Source organism: Leptonotus elevatus, chromosome 8 (genome assembly GCF_054856555.1).
Source record: "Leptonotus elevatus isolate MCC_2025b chromosome 8, RoL_Lele_1.0, whole genome shotgun sequence".
In the NCBI taxonomy this organism is placed as follows: domain Eukaryota; kingdom Metazoa; phylum Chordata; class Actinopteri; order Syngnathiformes; family Syngnathidae; genus Leptonotus; species Leptonotus elevatus.
This window is the reverse complement of record NC_141246.1, coordinates 19,383,438-19,396,159: the sequence shown is the minus strand read 5'-3', so window position 1 is coordinate 19,396,159 and position 12,722 is coordinate 19,383,438. Positions and strand designations below refer to the sequence as shown.

The window sequence follows — 12,722 nt, the reverse complement described above, 5'->3', positions numbered from 1 at the left end:
AACTGAAGCTGGTCACCATTTTGCACAGGGGTCTTGAAGTTGAAGTGAATTTAATGTAACATTCTTTGAAAATGTTGCTGGCAGCTGGATGGATCCCTGGGTAACACCACTGACTTTGTGTGTGGTGATTGGGGTTGAAAACCTGGTCAGAGTTATTGGTTCAGTAGTTTCCTAAAGCCCAAATTTGGATATAAACTGTTGACTGAAAATGTTGGCAATAAAGTTAATATTATTTCTAACCACAGGTATACTGATAACCTGGTAACCCATGTTGTGGTCAATTTGATCTCATCGGTATGAGTAGTTTTTATTTCTTGTTGAATCAAAATCTTGGTCCAACATACTGGGTCAAACCATTGCACAATAACCCAGCATTGGTTTGGTCCCTTTTGAAGGCACCGCTGGGTTAGCTATTAGTCATTCACTGCCATTGTCGGCTATAGACGTCAAAAATTCCTTTGAACTATGTCTATTAGTTTAACATTTTTTCCTATTTTGTTAACAAGAGTATAGAACCTAGAAAAAATATTGTGCATTTAGAACAGATGCAAAATTTGTGATTAATCAAGAGTTAACTAGTGAATTCATTAGATTAATGACGAAAAAATGTAATCGCCTGACTCTTTTTTTTAAATAAATTGTAATTATTTATTTATTTATTTATTAATAATCTTTCTTTTTTTTAAGAAAAGATTATTAAAATTTAGGGGCGTCAGGGGATTAAAATTTGTAATCATAATTAATCGCATGACTTCACTAGTTAACAAATTTTATATCTGTTCTAAATGTACAATAAAAAAAAGATTTCTAGGTTTTCATACTCTTGTTAACAAAAGTGGGAAAATGTTAAACTGATAGAAATAGTTCAAATGAATTTTTGACGTCTATAGCCGTCAATGGCAGTGAATGAGTTAAGAATAGCTCAATCATTTTTGATAGCACGTCGCATATCAATGCATATTTTGAGCAACAACAAAATAACATGACAAGTATAGAGACTGTAGGAGATTGCGCTCTCTCTCTTTTTTTTGTTTTTGTTATTGTTTCCACTAGTGACAGCTGCATCAAACTGATAATACATCAGCCTGGATTTCACAGAAGCGCAAAACAAACACATGTTGAAAACATCTCTTACCACGCGTGCCTCAGTTGTTCATTTCAGTGCGGAAGGTGTTAGATGATGTCTGGTTTTGTTGGATTACTGCAAAAGTGCTTCATTGAATTGAGTCATGTTGGTGTCTGGCATCTTCGTCCTTGATATGCAAACAAGCATGTTCCCGCAAAGGTCAATGATTAAATTGGTTGGATGCAGATGACAGGTAGCATCTGGCTTACCTGTGTTCCAGACTGTGTGTTTCGCACATACATACACACTCTCAAACCAAAACTCACATTCGACAGTCGACACTGATTTTGTACTTTGTATTTTTTTTTCAAGGTGCCCAGCATGCACAAAGTAACAAGAATGTAACAATGAGATGCAAATGAATGTATCTGGGAGAATGTGTAATCTTGGCAAGCACCAAATAACCTTTGAGCATAAAAGAGGGATTACCAAGACACTTCAACACAACAGGCCAAATAAGCGCATGTGACAACGTTAGAAGCAAGCAACACAATGTTCACAATGTTCACTTCTTACATGATCTTTTTCGACATCATCTTAGAAACACAAAATGACATCTGGTAACAGATCTCCGTACAGGTTCAAAATCTTTCTTGGTCATCAGGAATCCACTTCAAGCTTCCGCCACGCCACTTACATTTTTCACCCGGACTTTATTTACAGTATTTATTTTTCCGAAAACGTTTTCTCCGCATTCCCTCCCGTTCTATTTCATCCCTCCGGACCTCCACAGTGAAGAACTGGAGCTGAAGACTGGACGAATACTACAACAGTTAGAATAACAACAAAGTCACATGTGACCAACTGGTGCCGCCCATTAGCATATACGGTACATGCATGTGTCACTAGAAGGCAAGTGCCTTTATTCTTCTCGTGCTTTGGGAGAGTGTAGTTGTGGCTTGTGTTTGGAGCTTTAATCTTTTTATGGTTTTTCACCTCGTGACCTGTGAGCGGAATCTACCTGGATTGCCGATCAGTTCGCATCCCGGCGAGGTCTAAATCTGCGTTCTTATGTTTGTTACATCATCAGGTAAAATGTTTTTCTCTTCTTGTGATTGGACAAGCGGTTAAGAAAATGGACGGATGGATGATTGTTTCAGTTTAGCAGAGCTTCAGTAGATTTAAAGGCGACCATTTGCTTTGTGTTTCATCATACTTCAAAGCGACCGCAGAGGAGCTGACTGTGTTAGTGGCTTTGGTTGTGTTTGGCCGAGCCGTACTTTGCTTCTCAGCGTTGTTTCCAACTTCTGAGAGTAACTGAAAATTGTTAACTACTTGAGGCAATTTTATTTAATAAACTTAATATATTCATTGGATTAACTTAATTAAATCGTGTTACTGTTACCACTTGAAGCAATTTTAACAAGTTGTTCAACAATTCTCTTTTTAGAGTGTCATACTGTATTCAGTTATGGGTGGGTTTAGCCCTTTAACTCCAAAGCAGTGACACTTTGGCATGTATAACAATACTACTAAACTCTTCAATTATTAATGTATAACCTATAACTTATTGACTTTAGGTGCCAGTTATGACAAGAGACAAACTTGAGCGCCACAGAAAGGTGCAAATGGATGGATTTAAGAAAATGTCGCCATCTGCAGGCTGGGGTGAATCCTCAATTATCACTTGCAGAGCAGGAGATGCTTAGTTACCATAAGTAATGGAAAAACACAGCAATCATACAAAGTAAATGGAAGCCAAACTTATTTTTGCTTCAACTTGTTTAATGTTGCCTTAAATGGGAACGCCAACCCAGAAGTGGTTGCCATTACAAAATGAAGGTTAAGTGAAAACAGGCAAATTTGAAAATACACATTAAGGACGGATTGCACTGAAGTAATACTTTTATATCATGTTCAAAAAGGACCGTGTGATATGTGGGACATTTGTGAGATAGGGGGAAAAAGTTACTAATGCTTTCATCACTACAAAAACATCCGTCTTCAATACATTCACAAAGATGTTTATAAAATATTATAATAATAATATAAAAAAAACTTGTTCAATCCCAACCTGTTGGCTAAGCAGGTAAAAATATTGGAAAATTAGTGAATATCTTGCTAACATCCCAATTTATAAATGCTATCAAGCGTTTGAGTGGACAAAATGCACTTTACTCGTCTGTACTCATCTTTGTGGATATGCACACGACAGACTAGTACAGGTGCAACACAACGTACAGGTGGGTGCCCCCCCCCCCCCCAAAAAAAAAAAAATAATTTGGTTCATAAAATGAAACTTGTATATTAGGTTACCACACAAAGCTAAATATTTCAAGCCATTATTTGTTTCAATGTTGATGATTATGGCAAAAAGACACGAAAACAAACAAATCCAGTGTTTCACAAAAATTTTATATTTCATGTAACCAACAAGAAAACACAGAAATGATGGCCTTATGAAAAGTCAGTACTTTGTTGAGTCTGCTTATGCATCAATGACAACATCAAGGCAGTGTGGCACAGTTCAGGTTCGCGATTGTCCCCAATTTTCTTTGATTCTGGTCTCCAGATGGTCTGCATTAAGGTTTCTGTTCCCCTTGCTTACCCTCCCGACAATTCAGCATCACTTTCAATGGGGTTCAAGTCAGCCGAGTTTGTTGGCCAATCAAGTACTGTACACATGGATATTAAAGCAGGTATTAGCAGTTTTGGCCTTGTGGTCAGGTGCCAAATCCTGCTGGAAGAAAATCATTGTCTCCAAACAATTTCACCGGCAGCGGGAAGCATGAAGTGCTCTAAAATGTATTTTTTTCTCCTTAGCCCTGCACATTTCCGTTCTGACGTGGTTTTGGGTTCAGGAGGACACCTTAAATTCTACAGCTGTAGATGTATGTGGTGGTTCTTGATGCACTGACATTGTTCATTTTTGCGTTTCTGCCATAATCATCAAAATTTAAACAAGGGCTTGAAATAGGTCACTTGGTGTGTGTGTGTGTGTGTGTGTGTGCGCGTGTGTGCGTGCGTGGTGGTGGCCTACAATAACATAGTTTCACTTTTTTTTTGAAAAAAAAAATTGAAATAGAGACTTTTCCTTCGATAATTTTTTAGCATCCACTTGTAGATGGATGCGTGCCTTCATGAGAGGCACTATAGTAGAAAATAATGGACTTAAATAATTTGGTGACAGAAATGGGGATTCATTGGTCTGGCCATTACAGACACCTCCTGAGTCAGCCCAGCATGGTACATGGCTGAGAGGTGAATATATAAGCGGCATGGCTGTCTGTATAAATTGATCATCTGAAATGTGTTTGTCTTTTTGCGGTTCTTTACAATCAGTTCTTCTTCTTGACTCCCGAGTTGCGATTGTTGTTGAACAGGCTGAGCCCTGATCTGCCGTTTCCGTTGGCCACGCCACTGACTGTGACTCCGGGCTGCTGGAGCACTTTGTCTAGCGTGGTTTTCTTAATGGCTGCTGGAGAGATGCGCTCTTGATCAGCCAGAAACTGGAGCTCCCTGGAGGAAGAGGAAGCTTCGTGGTCAAACGCTGTTCAAACGTTTGAGTGAAAGGAAGTTTGCTCTATATTATTTACTAACATTACTATGAGATTCATTTCTCAAAACTCATTTCCAGTTTAATACATTTTGTAGAAACTTTACTTGGACGTACGCCGCCATTGTTATCTGCGGAATGCGTTGCGACGTAGAAAGGCGGCGGCTCTCTGCCGAGCGATGTATAACGCACATTAAGAAAGCAAGGCAAGCCTCCGTAGCGTTCCTAAAGAAACAACATGCGGTCGGGAGAGTCACCCTCTCCCACGCCGCGCTCTCGTCATTCACCAGACACATTCAAGAGTTTTGATCGTCCCTTTAGGAACGCTACAAAGACTTACCTTGCTTTCTTTATAGACGTTTCACATTGCTCGGCAGAGATACCAAATAAATAATATAGAGCAAACTTGTCATGACAATCGGTGTTCCTTTTAATGTAACAACAAATACTATTGAAGTAGAATTACATCTAAAAGAATACAAAACATAAGATAACCAATTTTGCAACAGAATCGACTTTCCGGGTCCAATCATCTTACCGTGTCCTAATGCAAGAGGCCTCCACTGCGTTGATGAGAAGGCTGCGGAAGCCCCCGCTCTCCATGACATGGAGGGCGTGAATGGTGGCGCCACCTGGTGAGCACACATTGTCCTTCAGCTGGCCAGGGTGCTGCTCCGAGTCCAGCAGCATCTTAGCTGCTCCCTGCCGAAGAAAAAGAAACATGGGAGGGGCTTCTAATAGGTTTTTAAAATTTTGTGTGGTGTGGGGGAGGGGGGGGGGGGGGTTCACACAAAACGTCCGAACACCACTGACCAATAGAGCCTGAGCTCCGAGTCGGACAGCGAGTCTCCTGGGAAGACCCATCTTCACTCCTCCATCTGCTAGTGCATCCAGCGCTGTGAACGCCTGTTTAAACACAAACATCCCTTCAGGACACCATCACATTACCAGTCATTAACAACATTCTCTGCAGCTTTTTGGGCTATATTCGCACCCGGGTGCTGTCTGCCTTTACATTTGGGATTTGATTTCAAGACGCATGCTACAGGAGAAATCTGTGACGCTACTCAATTATTTTTTGCGACGTCCCTCCAGGAAGAAAAAATTATTTGTTTGACTAACTATGAATGTCTAATACGAGTACTCAACTCGAGTAGTACCAAGTGCTTTTAATACATAACATTTTTATTAAACCAATGATACAATTTTGAATTCAAATTGCATGAATTTAATGGCAATTTTCTATTAGCTTTCCCCCCCCCCTATTTCTTCATAAAATACATATTTTATATAGAAGGCACAATAAAATGAAGTTAAATAAATCAACTATAACACAGGAAAAGTCCCAATCAGAATATGGGGTTGCACAACTTCTTTTCAAGGAAAACAGTGAAGCGCAAATAATTGAATAATTGAAAAAACTGTGCTTCAAGTAACATTTAGGAATACCTTTAACCACTTAACAAGCAACACAAGTTTGTCATCAGGTTCTCGCCGAACCCTGGATGGCACCCATATACTGACGTACATGACTTAGAAGAATAAAAGTCTGACGTCATGCAGCGTGCCGAACCGTAAATAAAGTCAATAAAAAAAAATACATAACTAATTGTTGAGAACACTACACACTGACCAAACTCCAAAGTCCGGCAGAGGGCCAGACAGCGACCCGTGCCCATTGTGAAACTTTTTGCAGCGATCGCAGTGAAGCTAGATGCTAATGCTAATCTTACAAAAAGACAAGCGCTGCAAAAGTCGTGATAAGTAGCAGCCTCGCTCAGTGAAGCTTTACTAGCTTTAACCTCGCCATACTCTTTGGTAATGATGGTAAAGGCGCTCAGTTCCCAGAATTCATTGCGTGGCGCAAAACATTTAATTCAGAGTTGAGGATGTTCATCCTTATCATATGCGTGTTTGCAGTTACTAGTAATTGGATGTGTCAGATTTAACTGTTAAAAAATAATTTTTATTTTTTTAAACAAACCGTGATTGTAGGTTGTGTACAAAATTTTGAGAACCATGTCAATTCCAGCCTTTTGGACATAAAGAGTAGATGTTTTTTTTTAAACTTCTGAATAATGTCAGAAAACAGGCTTAAAATCACTAGTGAGTGCTTTTTACTGCTGACATTAATTTAAGTCCAGAAGTACAGTAGGCTTTATGGTTGCTATTTCATGGATTTTATTTTTTTGGTCGTTATTAATTGTTGGAAAATGGAGCCATATTATGCAATATTTTTAGTTTGCGAAAGACCCGTTTCATGGCTTACTGACATCCAATGGAAAAAATGAAATTCAAGCTATTTGATTTTAAGACGTGAAGTGGAAGCTTTTTGCTGGCTGTAGAAAGTATGACCAATACAAAAGAAAAAGTGATACTGAGAATATTAAAATTGCATTTGTGAGGTTGCTTTCCAACCAAGCACTGTTCAAACAAGAGTCGTTTGAATGGTGAAAAACAAACTTAGAATGGATGCTTTAGAAAGTGAAACAGAGACATTTTTAAATGTATGTGGACAAAAATGGCCACAATCTGAAAGGGTTAGTAAAAAGAGCGAGGCCTGAGGGTTAAATGGTGGGGGAGAGGGCGGGGGCGGCATAATATGTGAAACCGCTCTTCATTTTATCTTAAGTGAGACACCAAAAACAAAGTAAAGCCTCTGTGCAACTACAACGTGCCAATTTCCCGTTTCCTCATTTCCTGCAGTGAGAGAAACTACAAAGCAGCCGGCGGCGAAATGGATGCATGACTGTGGACGTGTGGCGGTAAACAGCACAACCACACCTGCAGTCGCTGACCGCACAATGACATGGAGGGTGGAGTTTGTGTTCAATAAACACACACAATACTATCCCCAGTACCATTACGACCTCAAAAATTCCATTTACAGTGAGAGGTTACTGCTCTCTACCCAGTTACTTACATAGGCAGGTCCACTACCGCTTAAGCCGGTGACGGCGTCAATGAGGTCCTCCTCCACTTCAGTACAGAAGCCGACACTGGCCATCAGCTGCTCCAGCAACTTCCCATCTTCCACCTGCCCGAAAGAACACAACACCAACACATTTGCGTTCAACAAAAGCAAACCAGATAATAGATCGCCGGTCACAGATGAACAATCATTCCAGCGTGGTAGCACGAAGGCACCAGAGAAGACGGGACACAAGCCGCAGGAAGCTCGATTTGAACCCCAAACCTCAGAACTGTGAGGGAAATGTGCTGTCAAATCTTGACTTTTAAATGTGCAGCTAATGACTGACAGACACATTTGGAGAAATTTGAAACATTTAAAAATAATAAGAATTGTACACCACTGATATAAAGTAATGGCTGAGAAAAGATTTACAGTTCAAGTACTGAAACTTAACTTTTAAAAAATAATAATAAATTTAATAGTATTAATTAAGGGTGTAAGAAAAAATCGATTTGGCAATATATCGCGATATTACAATGCGCAATTCTCAAATCGATTCGATGTGCGGCCGAATCGATTCTTCAACATAAATTTTTTATGGGAATATTCAACAAAACGTCTTACTTAGGGTTAGGGTTCACACATTAAGCATGGAAGAATGTTATATTAATGGAACGTAAAGCCTTAATATTTAACAGACTGCAACCTGTTTGCTAAATGCAGTGGCTCAGTTAGAAGCCTGAATTTTCAGATAAATAAATACATTTTCATACAAATCTTACAGTGTTCATATACAAGTTTACTGATTAGTATTTTAAAATTTGAGTAAAAAATACAATAAAATAAAAATATCGCAATCAATTTATAGATTTGTATCGGGATTAATCGTTATCGAATCGTGACCTATGAATCTTGATACGAATCGAATCGCCAGGTACTAGGCAATTTACACCCCTAGTATTAATAGGTATTAAAAACACCTAATAAACAAAAACCCTATTACATCTACTCCCCCCCCCCCCATTTGCAATCAAGTTAACACACAGTGTTCGCTTTCTCTCATTACCTCTGCATGAGTGCCAGTAGCATAGACTGTAGCTCCTTCTCTCACTACCACTGGCGTGTTGGTCATGCACCTCATGACTTTAGGGGCTGCGCGGTACTGAAGCAGTTTCTGCGAATTGGCACAGGCAAGATAAAATATATCATCAATAACAATCAAAAGAACGAAGACGACTGTGTGCGACACGTCCCCAAAAAAAGAAAGGGAGGACTGACCTTTTCAATGGAGCTGATGGTGACACCTGCAGCACAAGAGACGATAAGATGGCGGTCTTCAATGTCTGGCCCAATTTCATCCAAAACAAATGGGATGATATGCGGCTTGACAGCCAGAAAGAGGACATCACTCTTGCTGACCGTCTCTTTATTACTTGTTGTCAGGCTCACCCCCATTTTCTACAACAACAAAAAAAGGAACAGAGATGAGGTGAATACACATAAAGCCTGGTTCACGGGGCAAGATTTTAAAATTGCCTGCCGACTTCCAAACTGTCAGACGCCACACGCGAAGAGAAAAAAAACACGGGAGTCACAGTTTGGAACGCAAGGCAGAATCAACACAACACACACGAATCGAGTTCATTCCGGAATGTGACGGGCAGTCTCGCAAAACCAATTCTTTTATTTCAGGTCAGAGGTCCTTCCGATATCGGCAGGACTGTGTTAAGATTCTCGTTTGGATGTCGGCGCATCCTTACGACTGTCGGGAGGTGAAATTCTCGTACCGTGTGAACCAGGTTTAATTGCAGCATTTGCATCAGCATCAGGAGAAGCCTACGATTGGTGCACATGCAGCAGCTGACAATTGCCTAATTTGTACTCACCCTGAGGCCGGTCACAGTGGGCAGGTCAGTGTCTGGCGAGCTGGCTGTGATCCTGTGTGTAGCGATGACGCCTGAGGAGCAACATGAAGTTGACCAGTGAAATGTTAATGTTGAAACAGTCAAATATTGACAAATTTTGAATATCCATTTTTTAACATGACTGAAACAAAATAGATAACCCATTGATAACAAGTAACTATGTATATAGCACCTACTGTTAAGCCTCCTGTGATGTGCTTTTGCCACAGAGGATGATCCAATTTCACTCGACTTGTGTTGCAAAGTATCACATATAAATTATTTTCATCGATCTATGCCTGTGACGCAGGGCTGGGCAATAGATCGAATAAATTTGATACATCGTCATTTTAAAAATCTAATTGTTGAAAATTTGCTACATCGCGAAATCGAATTTTGTCTTTTGGATTATTAAAAGTTGTTCTCATGTTTTGTTACATCAAAAATATTTTTGTGAGTTATAATTTCTTAAATTCCTTAATTGTGCCATTTAAGCACAAACTATGAATGCTAAGTTTGTTCAAACTGATTCAGAATCAGTATACATTATTGTTGTGTGAACATTTCGCAAAGGAATTATTTTTGAATAAATTAAACCATTAAATGTTTTCTGAATTTATTAGATTAAAATCGATTAAAATTGTAATCGCCCTGAATGACTGCAAAACTGGAGATTTTATATGCGGGCCATATCGCCCAGCCCTACTGTGACGTATAGTGATGAGCAGAACAAGTCAATGCTCTTCCACTAGATGGTAGAGGTAGGGCTGCTCGATTATGAAGAAAATATTAATCACGATTATTTTGGTAATAATTATAATCACGATTACGACGGTCATGTATTTTTGGGTACAAAACAAGAAAATGTTTGAACGTAAAAATGAAGACAAATAAAATGATTTGAAACACTATAATCATGCAAGTTTCTTGTGGATGAAACAAAATTTATTAAATTAGTTATTTTAAAATAAAAAAGGTGCAAATGTATCAATTCAAACAACCCAAAATTAGTATTAATAATCTTTTTTTGTTGCTGATTATGCAGATTTAGTAATTGTGGTGTGTAATAATTGAAATTGTAACTGAATTTTGATTAATTGCACAGCCTTAGGTAAAGTGTACAAAATTAACCTGTGTATCCACCTGTTGCCATTTATACAATGGGGAGAAGAAAAATCAGCTGAACAGGCCCAAATTCCACATAACATTAGTAAATTTGTGAGTAAATCACACGAGACAGTACTTTTAGTATTTTTGTTGAGAAACTATTTTTTGACGAGGTGCCATTAGATTTTTTTTAAAATCTGTTTATTCCTTGTTTCATACAAAATAGCACTGAAATGCAAGTAGAAGTTGTTTTTTCTTGAGCATAAACTTAAGCATTTTCTGGCAAACGTAAACTGGCTTCACCTGCAGCCGTGAAACCTTTGACAAGTGCATGAGCCAGCTGGCCCGCTCCAATGAATCCAACACTCATTCTGACAGATGATGATGTGGCCTCTGTGCTCTGGAGGGAAACAAAGAAAATGAAAAATCCAAAAGCGCCCAAATGACATTAACAACAAAATACAAACTATGTATTTATTGTAAAGTCTTATTTTGGCGAAAATGGGTCGCCATAAATAGCTTTAAACAGAGCCCCCCAGTTGGAAAACTTTCGGAGCCCCCAGACTCTCGATATTAAGGAGTAACATTAAATCTATTTCCGTTCAACAACATTGAAATACGTCATACATCCCAAGTTAATTGATCCAATGCTACCAATATTCATGCTAATTGCAAAGATGCTGATGCAACGCCACGCTAACAGATGACAGCTTGTCCTCTGCTAGATAGCTACACTGTTAGCAACCATTCAAAGCTACTTAGTAGTAACAGGAAACACGACGAATACGCGCAAAAGCGGGGATGATTACCTATAGCTGGATAAGCGAACTGACGACCCGTGACTGACAGATGACAACCGTTAACGTGACACGTACCTTTCCGAGTCGGGGAAAAGACAAACAAGCACTTTTTGTGTCAACGTGGCTTGCCGCTCGTACAGACCACTAGCCAAAAGTCGCTACACAAAGATGACCAATCACATTAGGAATACTAGGAGCAGCAGCCAATGAGAACGCATTTGACAGGATTCGGGCGGGATTAAAACGTCAGCCAGTTTCATCAGGCGTGATGTGACCGGTGAGGAGCAAAGCAGGTATTTTTATTTTGGATGTGGCAAATTATGACGTCTTGAGTTTACCGCAATGCATACTTGAGTCATTGAAACCTAACAATCGTTTAATCGCATTTACGTGGTTGGGTGTAGCTAAGTATACATAATTATTGTGTAGGTGCATTTTGCAGGAACTCAGTTAAACTTTTTACTTGTACTCTACATTTGAAAACTAGATAACAGATGGCAGTACTTTATAGCTTTGTCGAAATTTGCTAATGGAAAGTCGTTTGAGCATTTAGATGTTAACTAGCAGAATTTTATGTCAGTGTGTATCACAACTACTTTCATGTGTGCCAACGTCCATTGCTCAACATAAAAATCCACACCCAACCTGTTCTGAAACATTCTATTTTGTGTGCTGGCGTGACCTCACAATGGTCGTCACGTCACAGTGTGTGTCACGATTTTATAACACAGTCAACAATCAACTCACACTGCCATGACAGAAAAAAAAAGAAGTAATTTCACATTAGGGAGAAAAAAAAATCATCGTCTGTGTAGTGGTTCATTTGATTGACATTTGTACAGGAAACTTTGAGCACTTCCTCGATATCCTGCTAAGACCAATGTACGAGTAAGGCAATTGTCCAGCTAGTATAAAAATATCACAAAAAATCAAATTATCTTTTGGTATGTTTGGTGTTCATTTTAAAAGCATATTCCTTGGAATTTAAACGATTCTAGGGCTGAAAACGAGTCCGTTTTTTTTCACATTTTAATGATTTTTTTCCACATTTTAATGAACATACACAATTTTACAGTTTATGTATCAATGTAAAATAGATGATGATATTCATATTGCATTTGATCAAAAAAATGTAATTTACAATTGAATGCTCTAAAAGAAACCAATAAGCAAATGTACATTAAATGGGATGAAACATTTTACACTTCGCAAGACACTCTTACCAAATGAAGTTAAACTCGCAAGATTAAGGCAGCTAACACTGTACTCTTATTTTGAAATGTGTTCTCACCACTTCTGGTGAACTACTGAGCTGACTGACGCTAACTTGAAGGGCGCAACGGTAATCGTAGGAGGCTTTCCCATCATGCTTTGT

The 12,722-nt window shown here is 38.9% G+C and overlaps 1 protein-coding gene across 2 annotated transcripts; it reads right to left on the bottom strand.

The window, feature by feature from the left end:
* Positions 1–3,462: 3,462 nt before the first annotated feature.
* On the bottom strand, positions 3,463–11,543 carry pycr1b (pyrroline-5-carboxylate reductase 1b). Of its 2 annotated transcripts, none has more exons than XM_086083363.1 (9): positions 11,423–11,543; positions 10,851–10,947; positions 9,423–9,493; positions 8,815–8,994; positions 8,603–8,710; positions 7,546–7,659; positions 5,436–5,528; positions 5,161–5,324; positions 3,463–4,585 (listed from the first exon to the last, which is right to left on the bottom strand). In XM_086083363.1, the coding sequence occupies exons 2-9, from the start codon at positions 10,915–10,917 to the stop codon at positions 4,405–4,407; spliced, it is 978 nt and encodes a 325-aa protein (XP_085939489.1). In that variant the 5' UTR covers positions 10,918–10,947; positions 11,423–11,543; the 3' UTR covers positions 3,463–4,404. The 2 variants fall into 2 exon arrangements, with proteins under 2 accessions (XP_085939489.1, XP_085939490.1); XM_086083364.1 differs by having other exon boundaries at positions 11,357–11,499.
* Positions 11,544–12,722: the final 1,179 nt, after the last annotated feature.

Excerpts from the sequence above, each read along its gene's own strand:
- pycr1b (XM_086083363.1), bottom strand. The coding sequence starts at position 10,917 with ATGAGTGTTGGATTCATTGGAGCGGGCCAGCTGGCTCATGCACTTGTC. Across the intron at positions 5,325-5,435 it reads TCGGAGCTCAGGCTCTATTG|GGAGCAGCTAAGATGCTGCT; the intron begins GTCAGTGGTGTT and ends TTTCTTCGGCAG. Across the intron at positions 4,586-5,160 it reads GCCTCTTGCATTAGGACACG|GGAGCTCCAGTTTCTGGCTG; the intron begins GTAAGATGATTG and ends CTCTTCCTCCAG.